We start from the raw sequence: 17,831 nt of genomic DNA on the forward strand, positions 1-17,831 counted from the left end.
GCATTTTTTATATGTTATCATCTAATTGTTTCTAAAAATTATAGATGTTACATTAATTTCTATGACTAATTTTAAATTCTTTCATATTTACTTTATATTTTTATATTAATATCTTATTACTAGTGTTTTTCAAATCATTATTTTTAAAACATTAATTTTAAAGAATTTATAAATTTTTTGAAAATGTTGCATGTTAACATAAGAAAGCTAAGAAATATTAATTTAACTTAATTAACATTATGTTGATATTGTTAATATTTATATACGTATATTTTTATTTACTGTTTCATTATTATAAAAATATTTTAGAAAAAATGTAATTTTATATAATTTCTTTAATAAAATATAATATTATATAATATATATATATAATGTAAAATATAATATAAAATAATTTATATAGTAAGTTTTTTGCTATATATAATATATGAAAAATGATTCATGTAAAAATGGCAAATAATTTAAATAAATCATTTAAAATTTTATTATTGTTGAATAAATAAATAAAAATGGAGTGTATAGGAATTAATGAAAGTAATTAAAAATTACTTTACAATTCTTCATGTATAACATAAGATGAAGATTTTTCTGAGGGGAAACCCCAAAAAAATGTAGGATATCCTTTAATTTCTCTTTCTCTTGCAACAAAAGCTGAGAAGGAAGATATACAATTTCCTATAAAATAATTTGCTCTTCCAAGAATAGTTAAATCTAAGTGAGGTGATGCTGGTGGATCTTGTTTAAAAACTGGAACCTATAATAAATGTTGAATGTTTATATCCAAAATAAAAATTTATCAACTGCTTTTAAATATTTTTATATTTAATTATTATTAATTAATTTAATTATTAAATTAATTAATTTTATTAACTAATATCTTACTTCCATTCGTGCTAAGGCTTTAGTAAGTTCTTCAATCATATAATTATTATCAGAAGCTACAAATACTGATTTGACATTACTACCATTCCGAATAACTCGTTTTAGATGACGCACTATTAAATCAAATGATGGTAAACACATAGCAGAAGTTGCTTTACCACGTTCATTTCGATATCCAAGACATTGTGGAGCAGCAAAAAGATTTGGTGTGCTGGATATAAATTCACAAGCACGAACCTATAGAATATAAATTATTACTTTTTAAAATTTATAATATATTGAAAATATATTTTGAATATTTATAAAATAAATATAAATAAATACCCAATCAATTCCATTACGTAAATGAATTCCTATGAATGCTCCTTTTGGTAATTTTTGTTTTATAAATGTTTTTGCTTTATTCAACATATCTATATTCCATTCCACATATTTATGTAATCTCTTATTTTCTAATTGAACAGGAAAACTTGCAGGTGCACCTGTAAATGCTAATACTGGCCAATGTAAAGCAGGATATTGTTTTTTCCATTGTATTGCCATATCTGTATGATAAACATCATAATGAAGAGGACCATAAAATTCTGACTTAACAAAATCTATATTATATGTATCCCAAAATGGACCAAATGGATTTCCATCTTTAGCATTACATGAATCTCCTTTTCCACGTGCAGAATAACAGAAAGCTAAGGAAAACAATGATAAATTTATTTTATTTTTAAACTTAACATTTAGAACTTACATACTCTTTCCTTAGGCTGCCATATTCTTGGTGCAATATCTTGTATAAAATCTTCCATTAATAATGCTTTATGATAGTATTGAACTTGTGAAACATTAAAATATGTGTCAAATGGGACTTGTATCTGTAAATTATAAATATGGATAAAATTATTCATATTTTGAAATATTAAATATTATTTTTTACAGACAGATCTAGTTTCTCCAGTTCTGTATTCAACCCATGGTGGTAAAACTAAAGTACGATTTAGCGCTTTTGCAAATCCTAAAGCGCCTAAAAAATGATCTGCTTGATTTCCAAATCGTCCTACAAATTATAATTAAATCTATTTTAACGAATTATTTTTGTTTTTAATCATTTTATGTAATTATTTAAAATCTAAAAAAAATCTATATCTTACCCATACAAGGACAATAAACAATATATCCATTTGTATCAATATCAAAATCTTCACAATATGTGCTATAAAATTTGGTTAATAGTAAAATGAAAATAATACTGAACATTTCAATAGAATTTTTTTTATTTATTCTATTTAATTATAAATAATTTGTTAATTAAAATGTTATAAATTAAAAGTACAATTCAATTAATTACTTTAGTTCTTATACATATCCACTATTACTATGGATACGTGCATTGATTACTGCAAACATAGAAGAGTTTACAAAATCATGTATGAAACAATAATAAAATAGAAACATTACATGTGTCTTAATATTAATTTTATCATAAAACCTAATATTTAATAGAATCATGGATAAGATATTTTATATATATATATATATATATATAGCATATATACATATATATGCTTTTTTGTGTTATTAGATTTTTATAATTGGAATTAAATAAAATGATTTCTATTTTTCTTCCACCATTTGTTTTTTTTTTGTCTGTTTTGCTTTTGGCGCGCAATCATAAAATGTCAAACACATTTTTAGCATTTTTTTTTAAATTATATATATCTTAATTTTTAATGTGTAGAAATTATACAGAAATTTATATACACATCAGAAATGTTGGAACATCTATAAACTGGAGATTCTTGAAGTAATTTTAAGCAACATTTTCCTTTGCAAAAACTTTTCTTACGACTTTATTAATGAATTATTAACAAAAAAATATTGGCCAATCACGAAGCATGTAGCCTCTTTAAATGACAGTAGTATTAGTTATGTGTCATCGATAAATAGGAATGAGTCTAACATATTTTGAAAGTATATTAAATATTATATTTATTTATTTATTCATTGTTTATGATATAATTCAATATAATTTTTTATAAAAGAATATTTGTTATATTAACAGCATGTAGTTAGCGTTATTATTACAACTTAATTAAACTATGTGTTCTATGATTGATCAATTTTTTGTAATAATTAACAAAACCATATAAGAAAAAAAAAATATTGCTTGAAATTATCTCTGTAGTTTATGAATATTCCAATATTTTTCAAATACTCTGTATATAAAATCTAATTATTTAAATACTTTAAGATTAAATTTAAGGATATAATGATTAAAGGATATAATATTAAAATTAAAAATATGCATGTAATATATTAATAAAAAATATATATTAATATTAATTTAAATTATATATTGATTTAAAATTATATTTAATTAATCATAATATTAAAATTAATTCAAACCAAAGTTTCAAAAAATAATAAGTAGGATAAAATTAAATAAAAACATAGTTTATAATTATTTAGTTTATAATTATTTATAAAATATTTTTCAAATGCTTTAATATATGCAAAATTATATTATAAACCCATTAATACAGTACTAGCAGTAACAGGAATTTGTGAAGGTGCACTAGCTTGTCTCACACTCATTTCCCAAGTATCTAATAATTGAGATACAGAAAAACGTCGAGGAAGTTTTGTTATACGTGCATTTAAAGCTTTCTGAACTGCACAAAGAAATGTTGTAGCATATTCATGAGGTGCCATTACACAACGGGGAGGCGTCAATGGATAATCAGCAGGAACTGTCACTGAGACAGGTGGAACACATGGAAGATGACGATCATCCAACCAACATATCAATTGAATACATTTTGATCCAGTTTGTTGTGCTGGATCTAAACTGACCTATATGTATGTTTAAATATATATTACAAAATTTTAAATTGTAAAGAAAAATTGATTATATGTACCTTAAATCGTTGATCTAATCGAGCTATCTCTCCTTGTAATACATCTGGTATTTCACTAGGAGATTCTTCTATTTTTTGTTTTTTTAGTGGTTGTGGTAAATTTCTAGTTATAAAAATAAAGTTTTATGAAATTATGCTTACAATACAATCAATCATAAATTATATGTTAAATTCGTTAATATCACTATATGTTAATATTACTTACTTTATTTCTGGACCAAATAAAGCTTCTAAACAGGGACCAAAAGTACGTTGTAATGTATGATTTACCACTGGACTCTGAAGATGTGTGCTTACTGCTTCTAAAAGTGGACTGAAGAAATGATGTTCTTTTAATGTTGTAACTGGAGGTCCAACACTAGCATCACTTCTTTTAAAATCTACTTTTTCGAGAACTACTTCACATTTTAATAATGTGTCTAAAGGCATTCGTTTACTAGGATTCGATAGAATTTCTAAAAGTTTCTTCATCTTGCTTAATTTATCAACATCTGTTAAATAAAGAAATCAAATAATGATTATCTATATAGAAATGATTGAGATTAATATTAATAGTTAATATTAATAATATTAGTAAAATTATTTACTTCCTTCATTTCCCATTTTAGCAATCATTCTTCGTAGAGGTTCTACATATTTACTTAATTGTTTAACTTTGTCTCTATAAGCTTGGTCTTCTTGTTGTGGGCTTGGGGTAGCTCCCACACCTCCAGGAGTATTCAAGGAACTGCTAGGAGATGGTGCCATGCCTAATTTAATATAAATTTTATATTTTTATTTTAGATAAAAATAAATAATTTCTATAAAAATTAATTTAACATGTACATACCTACAGATCGTTGTGGTCCTGCCATCATAGCATGTTGTGGACTAGGTGAAGGAACTAATGCTGGTGATGCTACCATTTGATTACTATAAAATTTATTGTATAATTTTCAAATTTGAATGTTTATTTAATATATTTAAACATTTAAAAAAATATACCTTGATGGTGCACCTAAACCAGCAGGACTTGGAGCAGATGGTGATGGACTTTGACCTAAAAATTGAGTTGGTGTAACATTTCGAGGCCCAGGAAAACCAGCATTTATCATTTCACCTTGCTAAAAATAAAAAAATATATAAAAAATATTTATAATGAAGTTTATATATTATCTTATTATTTATATACCTTTCTTTGCATATGACTTAATTGTTGTTGCATTTGACCAGGACCTAATTGTCCTGGAGCAATCTGATTCATTTGTTGTGGCAAATTTGTTTGGATTCCACTTATAGATCCAGTAATTTGATTATTTATTTGATTAGATAATTGACTTTGCATTTGAGTCTAAAATATATAATTTCATTTATATTTATTATATACATATAAAAAAAGGACCTATATTTTTCTTAATAAATACATACTTGCATATTTTGCTGCATTTGTCCTGAATTGATTTGAGTCATTTGATTGGGGACCATTTGATTTATTTGCTGAGACATATTTCCTTGACCCATTGGATTCAATTGTGTTAACATTGAATTAGTTTGCATAGTTTGAATTGGACCCATGTGATTCATTGGACCACTAGTTTGAGCAGGCATCATACCCATACCTGGTATTTTATTTTGCATACTCTGCATGGTTATAGGTTGTCCAGGACGTTGATTTAAACTTTGTAATACTAAAACAATTGATAATAAAAAAAAAACATATTTATATAATTATTTCATTATATTATTATATTTTTATATTTTAATAAGATTTACAATAGAGATAAATGAAAAAGATCATTTGAATAAAAATATAATGACATAATAAAATAATTACATGAATAAAATGAATTATTACTTCTTAATTTTTTTAATATATTTTTCAATATATATATTTATTTTAATATATAATGTTTTCATTTATAACAGTTTATATATTTAACATAGGAAAATAAAAAGATTACAATTCAGTAAAATATTTAACAATCTTATTAAATTAAAATATAAAACAATTGCAAACTTAAATATAAATTTAATAAAAAAATATAATATATTTATATGAATATGATATATTTCAAATGAAATGTAATATATAATTAAGATAATGATTTTTCATCAGGAGAAAAATTTTCATCCATAAACAATTTAAATGCTTCCACTAAAGGGAAATCAAAAAATATTTTTAGCTTTTTTTCTAATTTAGTTATATATATTTCTTTTTGTTGTGCTAATACATTATTTTTATGTATATATTCATATGAAAGATTATCAGTTTTAAAATCAATATCTAATACTATTTCTAGAATAATAATATCTTGTAGGCTTGTTTTTTCTATAAATTTTGGCCAAGCATTTTCTTTTAATATTATTTTGATATTGGTCAAAGATTTATTTACTTCAAATTCTGTATCTTTATGAATTTCTTTTACATTTTCAATCATTTTACATATATATTCTAATCTTTGTACAAAAATTTCCAATGAATTTTTTATTTTACGTATCATTTTAAGAATATTTGGCGTAGTAGGATTATAAGTACCTCTTTTTATTTTATTCTCAAGTGTTATTACATCTGGGAGGCGACTATGTCCTAAACTAATGTACCATTTACGCAATAGTTTAATATAAACAAATGTTATTTTAAATTTGATGCCTGGTATATGAGTTTCATCTATACCAGGTTTATAAATATAACATACTTGATTATCTGTTAGATTAACTTCCATACCACATTGTTCTTTAATTTCTGTTGCAAGATTTATTTGTTCACGTATTGTAAATTTCCAAGATTCATGTAATAATTCTTCATCATTTCTACGTTCAATGTATTTATAAAATTGAGCATGAGATGGTGACTTTGTTAAAATTTCATGTGTATCTGAATTATCAGAATCATAAGCAGCTTCACTTTCTATAGAACTTTCATATTGTGAGTAATACATATTAGTTAATTTAGACATTTTTTTTTTTTTATAATTTAAAGAGTTAATTTAACAAATTTTTATAATAATAATTAGGTTAAGTTACTTTTTTCTATTAATAAAAAAAATATTATCTAAGTTTTCTTTTTTTTTCTTTTTCGTTTTAATTAATATTTATATAATATATTTATTTAATATATTTATATAATCATCAGAATAATTTTTGTTAGAAGTAAAAGTTTTAGTTACTATTCTCTTGACTATAGTAAAGCTTTCTAAAGACATACATATCTTATACAGTTTTTATCACTTTTAAAAGATTTCATACTTATATGTTTTATACTATACACACACACATATATATATATTGAGAAATATATAAGGTGTTTCAATAATTTAGTTAAATTAGAATGAAAATTATTTTATATAAAAAAATAAATTGAAAATATAAAATAAAATATATTTTATATAATACAATATAATATATTTTGATTTTTTTCTTTTTTTAAAAAATGATTATTGTATTTAATAAATTATTACAATTTGCAATCAGAAAAATTTAGACATTTATTATTATCTACATTTTATTACATAGTTATATTACTTGCATAGAATTGCAATGAAAATAAATAATTATAGCTAGCTTGTAGTATAATTGAAAGATCGTTTAGATATAAATGCATTTTATTAACTATATATTCTTAATTATTGGTGAAAAAAAATTTTTTTTTCAATAATAGATGCTATTATTTAACATTTTGTTTTATCATAACATCACAAAAAATATATATACTTACAATTAGTAGCAGTATTTGTAGGTGGTTGTGGAATTATTCCTTGAGGATTGGATCCTGGTCCACTCATATTCATCATTTGATTATTTCCAGTTCCTTGACGTGCTAATGTTTGTAATGCTCCAATTGGATCAGGCATTCCCTGATTTCCAGAACAAGCTGTACCTGATGCAGTACCTCCTGTACCTTTTTTAGTATCTATCATAAAAATATATTACATTATAAATAGTCAGTCATTTAAATTTATGGTAAAACTATTTTATATAAATTAAAATATTTATATTACTTAATTCTCTGACATGTAGAATTAATCTAGCCACAAAACCTAGATATTCTTCCTGCAAATAAATGAATTCTTATTAGTAAAAATAATAATTTTATTTTTAATATGAAAAATAAATAATATTTATTCTTCAAAATTCTTATACATACTATTTATTAGTTTTAATAATAATTTATAATTAATAATTTTAAAAAACAAACCTTAGTTTTTGCTTTTTGGAAAACATGATTTTCCATTTCAATACTATTTTTTGCAGTAGGCATCCCAGACATTTGTACAGCTTCATCTCTATAAAATATTTTTAATAAATATAAAAATACTTATTTTTTATCTATTTATATATATAAATTTATTCTTCTATTTTTATAAAAACATAAAATATTATAAAGTTTTTAATTTTTTTATAATGTAAATTATTTTAATTATGTTAAAATAAAGAAATATTTTACCATTTATAATTTTTTGACATAAATTAACTTACATTTTTGCAATTACACTTTGTCGAAAACTTTGTGTTCTCCAAGAATTTTCATCTGTTGCCATTTTTAATGTTCAATAATTAAATCAACAATCGAAGCAATTACACAACCTTCTTTTATCACGGTAACAGTACGACTAACATATCACTAACTGAAAGCCTGTTTTTATAGTTTGAAACATAAAGGTATTAGTATATAAAGATAAATAGCTTCCTTAATCATGTTTCTATGAAAACGATGATTACTTTATGATATTATATGAGAGATTAAGATCTATTCGATATATTTAAATTAATATTTAAAATAATTACAAAATTACGAATGAAAAATTAGATATATTAAATAAATTAAGCTAATTAATTTTTTATTTAATAACAAATTTTGAATTTTTTCTCAAAAATAAATGGACTCAACATACAATAATTTTTAAATATTTAATTAAAACAAAAATAAGATATTTAAGACTTACCTAATTTCATATTAAAAGTAGAAATTGATTCATGAAAATGCTATGATGTATGGGTATCAGTTTATCATGTCAGTACTTTATATCCTAACCTTAAAATAAATATATAATTTTTAAATAACCTCTAAATTAAGAATGGCAGAATTAGAATTAACGGAAAAAGAATTAACACAAAGACATAAAAAAGAACGGAAAGAATTACAAGGTAATAAAATTAAATAATTTTGAATTATAAAATATTTTTAATTAATTATTAATGATATGTTCTTCAATGTAAAATTAGTTACAATTTTAATATTGCGTGTATAAATTTTTTTGTAAAAAGTATTTTATCATATTAACTATATAACAATTTTAATTATAATTTTTGTATTTTATATTTTAAATTTTAGCACAAATACAAATACTAAAAAAGTCAATTTGTAAGGGTGATAAGAAAAAGAAAAAAGAGGTAACTGAGGAAATCAATCGCTTAGAAGAAGCTTTAGATAAAAAACAAGAAGAAGAATTAACTATATGGAAAGTCACACATCTTAATATCAATAATGTAGAAAATGAAAATATAGAAAATAGTAATAGTAATGAAAGCACAAAAGATAATAAACAATATGAACAACCAACACAGAGAGTTTCTAAAGCTCAGAAAAGGAGAGATAAGAAAGCAAATGCTGAAAGAGAACGTAATCAGAGAATCATAGAACAAGAAGCATTAAATGTTTTTGGAAAAAGAAATGTAGAATTGCAAACTATTAAAAAAATTCTTTGTGAACGTGGTCTAATGATTTATGAGATTCCAAGTGATGGCCATTGGTAAGTTTATTAACTTATAATTACACAATGTTAATTGTATTTTTAATTACTATAATATATTAATTTTTTCAGTTTATATAATGCTGTTGCGCATCAATTAAAAATTATAGGAGAGACACCATTAAATTTTCATGAACTCAGATCGAAAACTGCTATATATTTAAGAGAAAATATGAATGAATTTTTACCATTTATTTCTAATCCAGATTCTGATGATTTTCTCTCACCAGAACAGTATGAAAAATATTGTGATGATGTGGCAGATACAAGTGCATGGGGTGGAGCTATTGAAGTAAGTTAAAATAAAATAAAAAAATATTTATAATTTTTTGATAAATTATATATATAATATATATTAAGTTATTTTTTTTTTAAATAGTTACAAGTCCTTTCACATGTATTAAAATGTCCAATAGAAGTTATTCAGGCATCAGGTGTACCATATGTTATTGGTGATAATTATAATAATGAAAAGAAAATGATATTGACTTATCATCGGCATATGTATGAATTAGGTGCTCATTATAATTCTGTTACAAAATATGTTAAAGAAGAAGAAAGCTGATAAAAATGGACTTTATATTTCTCTAATGTTAACAAGAAGAGAAGTTAAACATGTTTTGTAACACTTTTTACTATGATAAAATATGAACCATTCAAAGCTGCCACAATTTAAATGTCCAGGAAACATATCAATTTTAAATTAATAATTCAACGTTTCTCTGGCAACTTTAACTAATATACACTTAAAAATCTATAATTTTTGTTAATAGTAAGTTAGATTTAAGATAATAAGAATTAATAAGTCTTCCTTTTTGGTTTTTTTGTAAATGATTATTGCGCTATTATGAAAATTGTATTTATTTATTACTTAAATATTTGACAATATAATGAAGCTGCCAGCAAATTGCAAGTACATATTACTGTTCAGTGCTTGCTTGCTCCAAAGTTTTAATGTAAATATATATTTAAATAAATATGATTTATGTTTTTTACAAATTTAATTTATAATTAAAATTAAATATTAAAGCGATATTATTATAATAGAAATATTAAGGTTGTGTGTATGTATATGAATATATGTTAATACTTTTCTCATAATGTGTTCTCATAGTTTTGTACTATTTTGGTAGTAAGTAATACATACAAAATATGGAATAAAAATAATATTATCATTATTTTTTGGAAGCTTTGTTTATTTTTTACTTTGCACACTGCAAAAGAATATAAGGTCATAGTATTAAATCTTCACTTTTCCACATGATTTACTTTATCATTTAATGTTTTATCATCTTCAGATATTCCTTGATTTTTATTGGGGTCATCTGGTTTCATTTGTGGGAATAATAATACTTCCTAAAAGAATATTATTATTATATTCTATTTATATTCTTTTTATATTCATTTGAAAATTTACCTTAATATTATTTGAATCTGTGAGAAACATAGTAATACGATCAATTCCCATCCCCCAACCAGCAGTTGGTGGTAAACCATATTCTAATGCTGTACAGAAAGTTTCATCAACGATTTGTGCTTCCTCATCTCCAGCTGCTTTATCTTTTGCTTGATCCTCGAATCTATATATTTTGATCAGATAAATATATACTAATATTATTAGATAAATTTAAAAAATTATGTAATTTATTATATAATTTATAAGAGATTTTTATTCAAATGATATTACCTTTCTCTTTGTACTATTGGATCATTCAGTTCTGTATATGCATTACAAACTTCTTTCTTCATAATAAATAATTCAAATCGTTCCGTTAAGCCCTGTTCAGAACGATGCCATTTTGCCAATGGAGACATAATTTGAGGATGATCCAATATAAATGTAGGATTGATACAAGTTTCTTCTATAAATTCTCCAACAAGCTGTTAACAATTTGTTGAACAATATATATGTATAACTATATTAATAATATTTTAATATCTAACTTAAAATATTACTTTATCTAACAATCTAGCTGTTGTTCTTGGTGGAGGACATTCAATCTCATACTTAGTACAAAGATCACTAAGTATTTGATTTGTTTCAGGATTACTTAATTTGTCTGCTGAAGGTAATTTAATTTTTAAAACGTCTTCTAATGTTTTTATCATTGAAAGTCGTTTAAATGGTGGAGTAAAATCAATTTCTACTGCTTCATTTTCCGGTCCATCTGGATGATATGTTATTTTATAACTACCATGAATAGATTTTATCATTCCTGATACCATATCTTCCGTAATAGACATTAAGTCATTATAATCTGCATAAGCCATATAAAATTCACAAGTTGTGAATTCTGGATTATGTGTTAGATCTATACCTTCATTTCTAAATTGTCTGCCAATTTCATATACTCTATCTAATCCTCCTATTACCAACATCTACAACCATATAATTAAATAGTAATTTAATAGCATATAAATATAATTATAATATGATTATATAAAAAATATTTTTTACTTTAAGATATAATTCTGGAGCAATGCGCATATATAAGTCCATATTTAATTCATTATGATGTGTAATAAAAGGCTTAGCTGTCGCACCACCCGGAATTATATTCATCATTGGTGTTTCAACTTCTAAAAATCCAAGTTCGTCAAGAAATTTGCGAACATATGCGATTATTTTTGCACGTATATGGAAAGTTTTTCTTACTTTATCATTTAATATAAGATCTAAATAACGTTGACGAAATCTTGTTTCCTAAATGATAAATTATTATTATCTAATTTAAAGTGATATATATTTCAGAATATTTTTTAATTTTTTTTATACCTTATCTTTTAATCCAAAATAAAGATTTGGCAACATATGTAAACAAGGACTTAAGAGAATAATACTATGTGGCATAATAGAAAATTCACCCTTCTTAGTTTTTCCAGGATTTCCAACTACACCAATAATATCACCTCTTCTTATTTTAGAAATATCAGGAGTAAATTTTTCTTCATTTTTATAGTGCCTTGCATTTGCCATTACTTGAATTTTAACACCTTCTCCTCTAAGGTCAAAAAAAATAAGTTTAGCACCTGATTCTCTTATTGCATGTACACGCCCAGCTATACTATGTACTTCATTGTTTAATATTTCTCCAGGTTTCAAATTATTACTAAATTTTTCAATAAAATTTTCCAATGAAATTGATACATGAAATTTATGTGGGTATGGAATATCATTTGTATTTTTAAGATGATTGATTGCTTGTGTTCTAAGTTTAATATATTCCTAAAAAATGTTATATAATATTTAATGTAAATATAAATAATAAATATACATTAAAATATTTAATCAACCAAAAAACATTTTAAAAACATATATATTATATATATTACATGTAGTACAATATATACATATATTATAATATATTTACATTTGGACTAATTTCCTCTTCCTTAATTTCCTTTTTGTCTTGAGTTTTAGTTTTATCTTTTATTGGTTTTTCAGCAAATGCTTTTGCTTCTTTTTCTGCTTTTTCCTTCAATTTTTGTTCTGCTTTTAAACGTCTTTTTAATTCACTGTAACCATATTTAAAACATTTGAAATATAAATTTTATTTTTTATATATGGAATTATAAATTTAAAAATATACGCACTTTGTGTGAAAATGATATACTGATATTTGACGTAATTTTATTGGTTTTGTTTTATAAAATACCGGTAATACCACGTCAACAAAAGTTTTGGTTATGTTATATAGCATAATTAAAAGAAATTATAGTTGCTATTTTAATATTTAATATTATATTATATATAATAAAGCTATTTATTTGTAAATATATAAAATATTAATAGTTATAAATAGTTAACGCTTAAAAAAGGATCAATATATAATTATTCATATAACAACGTGGTTAGCTAAAATATGGCATTGATTGTTGTTTTATATTGATTATATTAGAATTATAGATAAAATATAGATAAATTTTTTATAAATAGAAAGCTTATAAATGTAAGCTTTGGAAAATTAATTTTCTGTTATTAATTTTTTGTATTATTATTTTACTCACTTTTTTGATAATTTTTCATCCGTAGTGTCAGCCATGTTGATAAACGTAGAAAAGATTTTTATCTTATGGTTGGTAAACCTGCAAGGTATCTATCTGCAAATTGAATGCTTTATTCTTCGTTTTTTCGCGCGTTATTTTAATTTTAAGTCATTTTTTTATTTATTATTCATGTTAAAGATTTAATTCTATTATTTGAACTTATATATATTCTATTATATATAAATATTCAATTATTTTTTGTATTATTATTATTATATTATCGTTTTTATAGATACAATATTTGAAATGTGTTACTTTGACAACCACTTCTGTTGATTCATGCATTTAGTATGTTCAGTTGCTTGTGTTTAATGTTAATGTGAAGAATAATTTACAATATAAAAGTTAAAAAATGGATGGTTGTTTCAGTTATCAAGAATTAAAAGCATTGCAAGAATTAATTAATCCTACAAAAGATAGTTCAGATTCTGAAGATGATTTACCACAGGCTGGTGCTCGAAAACTTGGTAAGTTAAAATTAGCATTAGATAGTTTTTTTCTTACTTATTTGATATATATATATATATATATATATATATATATATATATATATATATATATTTTGTAAAAGACATAATGCTTTTATTTTTATAATAATAATATTGGATAATAATATGCGATTTGAATATAGATAAAAAGTTTCATAATAATTAATATAATAATTATATTTCATTGTAGAAAAATCGTGTTACAAAGATCGAAAATATTTAAAGTTAATAACATTAATAAAATAATAATTTATGTTTTTTTCTTTGAAAATTTAATTTTATTTATTCAAAATGGCGTATAAATTCGTAAAGTGAAATATATAAAATTATTTGATATAAATAAAAAATTTATAAAAAGCTAATCGATATTATTATACATAATCGATATTCATTGCATTCATTTATAAGAGAAAATTATATTCTTCCATATTATTATATTTTTCTATTTTATTTTTCTATTCTATTCTTCTATTCTTTTAGAGAAAATTATTATATTAAATTCAATATATAAAGATTTGATAAAATATTATATTGTATATTACTAAAAAAAAAAAAAAAATGGAAGAAAAAATATATTTTCTTGTATGTTTTATAATATAATGTATATGAATGTTTTTAAGGGCCTGGCGACATCAAAGTGCAGAATGGAATGTCTCAAGATCATTCGGGCCCACATGCACCGTTGGAAATGGATTCTGATAGTATTTGGCATTCATCAGAAGCAATCGCTTCTCAAAATTTTGAGACTTATGATCCAAGAAAAGTACCGGAATACGAAATGAAATTTAAACAAGCAGTGACAGCGGAAGACGTCTTTTTAGGAGTTAGTATTGCATTGATATTTATGACATTGAATAATTTTTGAATTTTATTCATGTTCATCGTATAAATTTTTTAATCGGAAAATGTAACTTATTTTAATTTTTACTATGATATATTTATTATAAAAAATAATTTCTATCAAAAATCTTATATTTACATTTGCAAAAAACTAAAGTTAGTTTAATTAAAATTAATTCTTTTTTGTTAATTATTAATTTTAAAATTGTTAATTTTTTCTTAATTTTGATAATGAAATTTTTATTAATTTGTGCTTTATGTTGTTTTTTTATAAGAAAGCTTTTATTTATTTTATTATTTTATTATGTTTATTATAATCTAAAATAAAATTCATATTTTATATATTTTTTTATAATTTATTTTTATTATATATTTTTTTAAATATTTAGATTATTTAGATTAAGATATTTATAATTTTTTTTTAATTTTTTATATTATCCGTAATTTACGACAACATTAAGATGATTGCTTATTTATCGAATTACATAAATAATTTCTAATATAATTTTGCTTTCAATGATTTTCCTAGAATCAATCATTATTCTATATTATTTATAATTAAGTAATTTTTATAAAATTTGTATATAGAGTAAGTAATATAGAAAAAATTACTAAAAATAATATTAAAAAGTAATTTCGGTAAAATTAATGTAATAATATAATAATATAATATAATAATATATAATAATATATATATAATAATATATAATGTAATAATATAATATATAATTAAGAGTATAATTAATATATAATATATAATACATATAATATAATTAACATATAAATATATTTTTGTGATATATATATTTTCATATTTCTCAATTATATTAAAAAATAATCCTTAAAGTAAAATTGAAAATATATATTTTAAGAATAGTTAAAATAATCAAAATTAAATCAAAATTAATTTTTAATAAAATAAACAGTAGCTATATAGTAATTTATATTTTCTTGTTAAATTAGATGGGCTTTAAGACACCAGGAACTGCATCATGTGAGTGGTTGTCTGTGTTTGTGAAAATGCCGAATGAAAAGCGCGAGAAAATTGAGCTGTCTGTGGAAACCGAGGCGATCGACGTTCGTAGCCTAAAGTAAGAGACGATCCCAACAATTTATCAGGCAATTCTCTACGAACTTTCGTTGCCCTGACTTCCAGTCAAACTGGAATTTCTTTGACAATTTTACGATTCCGTAAATCTGTCAGAGCTTAAAGTCAGTCACGATTTTCTAGTTATCGGCTCCACCTTGAGACGCCACATCCGGTTGATCCTAACGCCTCGTCGGCCAAGTGGCACAATGATACGTCTACTTTGGAGATTACCCTAAGGCTTTCACGCGAACTGGATGAAGTGAATTTTTAATCAACGATTAGGTAGGCTTTGTACGATTGTACGTTTAAAACAATATAATATAAATAAAGAATAATATAAAAGAGATATGAAAATATAAAATATATACTCATATTTTATTAAAATATTTTGATATATTTAAACAAACTATAATTATAAAAAAAAAATTATTTGATTTTTTGAAAATTCTTCATTCTTCAATTTTTCTATTTATTTTTATTAATTCTTTTTTCAAAAATAAATAATATTTTATTATATTTTTTATTATTAAAATGTTCAGACAAAGTAAAATAATACTATTGAGATAATGAGAATTCTTATAAGTAGAACAAAGATTATTCCATTGTTCATTATCCCTATTCGTTCATTTCTATTTCTATGATGAGAAATATTTAGCTTATTTTATTCACGAAATTCTATTTCTATCTTGTCATACGTCTCGGATGATTCTTAAACGATCATTTCCACAATCTCACAAACTGGTCGTATTTCTAAAAAATTCAAAAAGAAATTCAGTCTTGATTGATGAAGATAATCGTTATATCGGTTAAAAAATATATTTTTATATACAATATATTATATAATATTTTTAGTCAAAAGGATCAGAATTGTTTAGATAAAATCAATGTTAAAGAAAAAAAACTACAGTAATTTGTTTAAGGATTGCATGAGAGAAAATTATAGTTCGTAATTTGATGTTATCAGCAAAAAAGATAAATGTGCAAACATTTCGAGATTATTTACTGTATAGTGTTTTTATCTCAAGATGTATCAGGATTGGTTTTTAAGGAATGTTCGGGCAGATTTTATCCATGAAATTTAAGAGAGTTTTTATAGCAAGAAAAAGGAATTTATTTAAATTTTATAATTAAAAAATAAAAGAAAATATTGAAATTTGAAATAAATAATTAAATTTTTTAAATTTATATTTATTAAAATTTGTATTGATATTTTAAAATATAACATTTATCCAAAATTCTAGATTTAGAATGCTCCTCGAGAAATTAGTATACAAACGCAGAATGGTTTTTCTAAAATTATTTGAAACAAAATTATGAAAATTAAGAGACCATCTGCTTCGAAATCTATTCTTCAAATTGCCTTCTTTTTAATTTATTTTCATTAATTTTTTAAAAAATTCTTAGTTTACATAACATTGATCTCGTTTTTATATATATCCTGTTACTTGATAATCTTGAAAGAATCACGAATCTACCCGTAAATTCGACGATGCAAGTGCTTTTAACTTTTTCAAGGAAGTTAATTTTTCCATCGTTCATTTATCCGTGGATTTATTTCCAACTTTCGATGAATATAAAAGTTTTACTGCTGTTAATTGTGATTGTAGATCTATCTCTGAACTTTCGAAAGAATTCCTTTCCACAATCAAGACTTTCTTTCTTTCTTCTCTTTTTTCGTTATTAATTAAAGCAGACAATTAAAGGATTTCGATCTTATCGTACAAATTTTATTCCGTGATTTTATAATTGAAAAATTCGAGGGAAGAGTAACAAAATCTTTTGCGAAAACTTTGAGTAAAACTTAAATTTTCTTTCTTATTAATTATACTTAATATTTATTGCA

At 22.7% G+C, this 17,831-nt stretch overlaps 5 protein-coding genes across 9 annotated transcripts; 2 read left to right on the forward strand and 3 right to left on the reverse strand.

Annotated features, from left to right (window-relative positions):
• Positions 1-460: 460 nt before the first annotated feature.
• Positions 461-3,334, reverse strand: LOC107998078 (GDP-fucose protein O-fucosyltransferase 1). Its single transcript, XM_017057100.3, has 6 exons — positions 2,028-3,334; positions 1,818-1,933; positions 1,628-1,751; positions 1,207-1,571; positions 883-1,119; positions 461-754 (listed from the first exon to the last, which is right to left on the reverse strand). The coding sequence occupies exons 1-6, from the start codon at positions 2,131-2,133 to the stop codon at positions 551-553; spliced, it is 1,152 nt and encodes a 383-aa protein (XP_016912589.1). The 5' UTR covers positions 2,134-3,334; the 3' UTR covers positions 461-550.
• LOC107998191 (mediator of RNA polymerase II transcription subunit 15) lies at positions 3,331-8,391 on the reverse strand. 2 transcript variants are annotated; one of them, XM_017057330.3, is made up of 12 exons: positions 8,250-8,391; positions 7,969-8,056; positions 7,772-7,823; positions 7,489-7,683; positions 5,202-5,461; positions 4,966-5,124; positions 4,779-4,897; positions 4,624-4,706; positions 4,382-4,543; positions 4,000-4,285; positions 3,795-3,897; positions 3,331-3,729 (listed from the first exon to the last, which is right to left on the reverse strand). In XM_017057330.3, exons 1-12 carry the CDS (start codon positions 8,309-8,311, stop codon positions 3,400-3,402), a joined length of 1,899 nt encoding a protein of 632 aa, XP_016912819.1. In that variant the 5' UTR covers positions 8,312-8,391; the 3' UTR covers positions 3,331-3,399. The 2 variants fall into 2 exon arrangements, with proteins under 2 accessions (XP_016912819.1, XP_016912818.1); XM_017057329.3 differs by lacking the exons at positions 7,489-7,683; positions 7,772-7,823; positions 7,969-8,056; positions 8,250-8,391 and adding an exon at positions 6,310-7,016.
• Positions 8,392-8,592: 201 nt separating this feature from the next.
• On the forward strand, positions 8,593-10,701 carry LOC107998194 (deubiquitinase OTUD6B). The gene is made up of 4 exons (XM_017057334.3): positions 8,593-8,918; positions 9,106-9,523; positions 9,596-9,815; positions 9,903-10,701. Exons 1-4 carry the CDS (start codon positions 8,849-8,851, stop codon positions 10,086-10,088), a joined length of 894 nt encoding a protein of 297 aa, XP_016912823.1. The 5' UTR covers positions 8,593-8,848; the 3' UTR covers positions 10,089-10,701.
• Positions 10,699-13,624, reverse strand: LOC107998192 (lysine--tRNA ligase). Of its 3 annotated transcripts, XM_017057332.2 has the most exons (9): positions 13,532-13,579; positions 13,118-13,136; positions 12,895-13,039; positions 12,300-12,749; positions 11,982-12,227; positions 11,480-11,902; positions 11,211-11,404; positions 10,941-11,103; positions 10,699-10,879 (listed from the first exon to the last, which is right to left on the reverse strand). In XM_017057332.2, the coding sequence occupies exons 1-9, from the start codon at positions 13,548-13,550 to the stop codon at positions 10,772-10,774; spliced, it is 1,767 nt and encodes a 588-aa protein (XP_016912821.1). In that variant the 5' UTR covers positions 13,551-13,579; the 3' UTR covers positions 10,699-10,771. The 3 variants fall into 3 exon arrangements, with proteins under 3 accessions (XP_016912821.1, XP_016912822.1, XP_016912820.1); XM_017057333.2 differs by lacking the exon at positions 13,118-13,136 and having other exon boundaries at positions 13,532-13,624; XM_017057331.2 differs by lacking the exon at positions 13,532-13,579 and having other exon boundaries at positions 13,118-13,368.
• On the forward strand, positions 13,475-16,349 carry LOC107998195 (dynein axonemal assembly factor 6). Of its 2 annotated transcripts, XM_017057335.3 has the most exons (5): positions 13,475-13,616; positions 13,940-14,037; positions 14,679-14,881; positions 15,862-15,989; positions 16,130-16,349. In XM_017057335.3, exons 1-5 carry the CDS (start codon positions 13,597-13,599, stop codon positions 16,257-16,259), a joined length of 579 nt encoding a protein of 192 aa, XP_016912824.1. In that variant the 5' UTR covers positions 13,475-13,596; the 3' UTR covers positions 16,260-16,349. The 2 variants fall into 2 exon arrangements, with proteins under 2 accessions (XP_016912824.1, XP_028522744.1); XM_028666943.2 differs by lacking the exon at positions 13,475-13,616 and having other exon boundaries at positions 13,656-14,037.
• Positions 16,350-17,831: the final 1,482 nt, after the last annotated feature.

The sequence above is a fragment of the Apis cerana genome, linkage group LG3 (genome assembly GCF_029169275.1).
Source record: "Apis cerana isolate GH-2021 linkage group LG3, AcerK_1.0, whole genome shotgun sequence".
NCBI classification, from domain to species: Eukaryota; Metazoa; Arthropoda; class Insecta; order Hymenoptera; family Apidae; genus Apis; species Apis cerana.